The sequence below is a fragment of the Acomys russatus genome, chromosome 7 (genome assembly GCF_903995435.1).
Source record: "Acomys russatus chromosome 7, mAcoRus1.1, whole genome shotgun sequence".
In the NCBI taxonomy this organism is placed as follows: Eukaryota; Metazoa; Chordata; class Mammalia; order Rodentia; family Muridae; genus Acomys; species Acomys russatus.
In genome coordinates this window covers 7,341,384-7,345,031 of record NC_067143.1, presented here as the reverse complement: position 1 = coordinate 7,345,031, position 3,648 = coordinate 7,341,384, and the positions used below count along the sequence as shown (strand labels likewise).

At 41.7% G+C, this 3,648-nt stretch overlaps 1 protein-coding gene across 1 annotated transcript; it reads left to right on the top strand.

Moving 5' to 3' along the window:
• Positions 1–1,662: 1,662 nt before the first annotated feature.
• On the top strand, positions 1,663–2,673 carry LOC127192415 (mas-related G-protein coupled receptor member X1-like). The gene has a single exon (XM_051149691.1). It carries the CDS (start codon positions 1,663–1,665, stop codon positions 2,671–2,673), a length of 1,011 nt encoding a protein of 336 aa, XP_051005648.1.
• The last annotated feature ends 975 nt before the right edge of the window (positions 2,674–3,648 follow it).

The following is a 3,648-nucleotide window of genomic DNA, read 5'->3' as shown; positions in this document are numbered from 1 at the left end:
TGTATTTATAACTTTGTCCCTTGGTTTCTTTCCTCTTGAACTCTAGTATTATTCTCCCACATATTCTCTTTAGTTATTAAGCATCTGCCACCCCCCTCCTCTCTCTCTCTCTCTCTCTCTCTCTCTCTCTCTCTCTCTCTCTCTCTCTCTCTCTCTCTCTCTCTCTTGTTCTCTCTTCCAAATTTAAACAGCGTACTTTTATATCCCTACCACCAATAAACTCTTGTAATACAAAAGCTTTCATTAGCAAATGAACTCTACTTGAGATATCTTTAAAGGGACAGAAATTGGATTGTATCGTGCGTTTTACAACATACTCTTAGCACTCACTGTTATTTTCATATCCTCTTGTAATATTACACAGACCTCACTCTAACTTACCACTTCATCCTCTGTGCTGATGAGCAAGTTCAGCCCAGCCCAAACCCTGAACTCACACTGTATAACAAAATATTCCTAGATGCTAGCCAAAATTATCCTGAATTCTCATAACAACGATATTCAATTATTTGGGCATAGACACTATTCCAAAATATACAGAGCTGTGTATAAAAGTAGTTTCAATGAACAATATCTATATATTGATTCTTTTCACTTATTTTTATTTACATTTTCTAGTTAATTCAAATTACCTACTAATAGAAGGAACTTCATTCGTTCTTTCACTCATTGAGGGAGGAGCAATGTCATTAGGTAGGCCAACGAAATGGCTTAGTGGGCAGAAGAACTTGCTGCCAAGCCTGATGGTCTAAGTTCAATCCCTTGGATAAAGAGAACGAGAGAACTAAATCCTTCAACTCTCATTGCTACAGGGATGTGTGTGTGTGTGTGTGCGCACACACACACACACACACACACACACACACACACTTTTTAAATGTGATTTTTAAATTTACATGCTTTTTAAAAAAAGAAAAGGACACACTATGACATACAAAGAGCTAAGCCCTAGAAAAAATAGAAAGTACTCTGTCTTTAAGAACTACCCCCCCACACACACTGCCTTTTGGGCTCTGCTCCCAGCACCCCCTTTCCCAGCATGGTCTGCAGATCCTAAGGGGAGGAAGCAGACAGCAGGATAGGTGGCTGGGCGGGGGCAGGTGGGGTTATTGGGAGGATGGAAACCTCAGGCAGCGTGGGAGCACCTATCTAGATCACCAGACCCAGTCATCCTAAGAAATGTCTCAGAAAAAGTTTGCATTACTCTTGTGGCCCTAAAACAGGATATTCATTCTTCATGGATGATGGAACCACCTTGATCATGGGGGTGTCATGAATCACCTCTATGTTTTTTGTCAATTCATCCACAGGAGAAAAAAATTATGGTCCAGAAAGGAGTAGAGCTTGGTCCATGTAGGCCACTGATAGGAGAAGTTTGTCTCATAGAATATTATGGATATGAGACAGGATAACACGAAGCATTTCCATGTGATGTACATATTCTGAGCTATACACAGGGAGAATGACTCAGGAAATGACCTCAACAAGTTCTGGCATTGAATCCACAGTCCAGAAGCCCCCAGCTCTTTATAGATGGCTTAATCCATGCAGACATCTTACTCTCCTTTTATTTACAAGTGAATTTCTTTAGAAATGCCAACAACAATTATCTACAAAACACTATGGCCCCAAGAAGAAGGGACCATGTTAAGATGCTTAAATATGGTTTATGTTCCCAGGGTCACTACTGGAAGATTTGTGAGCATGGATCCAACCGTGTCATCCCACAACATGGAATCTACACGAGGGAATGAAACTGGCCAGCTCAAGATTCAAAATTGCAGTCCAATCCTGGCCCTGCACTTCCTGGCCCTCATCATTGCCCTGGTTGGATTAGCTGGAAACATCACTGTGCTCTGGCTCCTGGGATTCCGCATACGCAGGAAAGCCATCTCAGTCTACATCCTCAACCTGGCTTTGGCAGACTCCTTCTTCCTCTGCTGCCAATTTATGGACTCTCTGCTACAGATCATTGATTTCTATGGCGTCTATGTCCATAGGTTAGGCAGAGACATCTTAGGCAATACAGCGTTCATTCCCTATATCTCAGGCCTGAGCATACTCAGCGCTATTAGCACAGAGCGCTGCCTGTCCGTATTGAGGCCAATCTGGTACCACTGCCACCGCCCAAAAAACATGTCAGCCATCATATGCACACTAATCTGGGCCCTATCCCTTGGGATGAGCATCCTTGATTGGTACTTCTCAGGATTCCTGAGTGAAGTTCACCGTCATTCGTGGGAAAACGTTGACTTTATTGTAACTACATTTCTGTTTTCTTTAGTTATGCTTCTCTTTGGGTCCAGTCTGGCCCTACTGGTCAGGGTCCTCTGTGGTTCCAGGCGGAGTCCACTGACCAGGCTATACATCACCATCTCACTCACAGTGATGGTCTTCCTCATCTGTGGCCTGCCTCTTGGGCTTTACCTGTTCCTGTTTTACCATTTGTATCATCCCCTTTGTCATTTTTACCGAGTCACTACTGTCCTGTCCTGTGTAAACAGCTGTGCCAACCCCATTATTTACTTCTTTGTAGGCTCTTTTAGGCAGCGTAGGCAGCATCGGTCCCTCAAAATGGTACTTCAGAGGGCTCTGGAGGACACTCCTGAGGAGAACGACTGTACAGACTGCCATCTTCAGAAAACCATGGAGATGGCAGAAAGCAAAGTATAAATAGCAATGCCGACTTTAGTCAGAAAGATGAAAGTCAATACTACATTGATATACTTTTCTTTCAACAATGCCACAGTGGTTGCAATGCTTTCAAGTGTTTTTTAAAATCTGATTTTCTTATAATTCTAAAGTATTCAGAAATAAGAATCTCTCTAACTTTTTTTTCCCCAACTTTCTTGGCACTACCAATAAATTTCTCAAATATCCTCTGAATATTTCTCTGTCCACACTATTTTGAAGTTTTTATAATGGAAAAGTTCCTATTCAAACCATAAAACTGAAAGTGACAATGTATAAAATGTTTTTATTCAGGGCCATTTCCCGAAGAATTTGACATTCTCTGATTCTCCCAGTGTGAAGATAGTAAGTTTTGTTATGAGAGAATGAGTTCTACCACATGTAAGGATCACTGACGTCTCCAGTTTAAGGAGACTAGCCTCTTCACAGACACGCTCTGTCTGTGGAAGAACAATGCAGGCAGGCCAGCTTATGAGAAGTATCTTCCCCATGGTATAATGACAAACTTGTCTTGTGTTTTGGCTTAGAATCAAGGCCTACATCTTTGCTAATGGTAAGCAAATAGTTACTTCTCAATCATAGTACAGAAATATGACCGATCCATTGAAATGCTGGACAAACCAGAAAAGTAAAATCTAAAAATTAGATTGGGAAGCTCAAGCTGTGTGCGGTCTGGAGTCTCTTTTAAAATAAGATGAATGAGAGATCAAGAATTGACTACGCCATTGACATGAACTGAAGGCACCATGAGCTAAACAGAACTAGAAGATTCTATTGGTGCACTGTGAGTATACTCCCCTTGAGTACATTCTCCTCTCGCCACTGGGGAACGGTGTGGCTGTTACAATGCTCTTCCTATAAGGTGCTGTGGTCACTGGCATTGTCAATGCAGCAATGTTGACTACAAAAATGATGAAATTTGGTTTTTAGTTTTCTTTAGGAGCACGCAGAATGTTG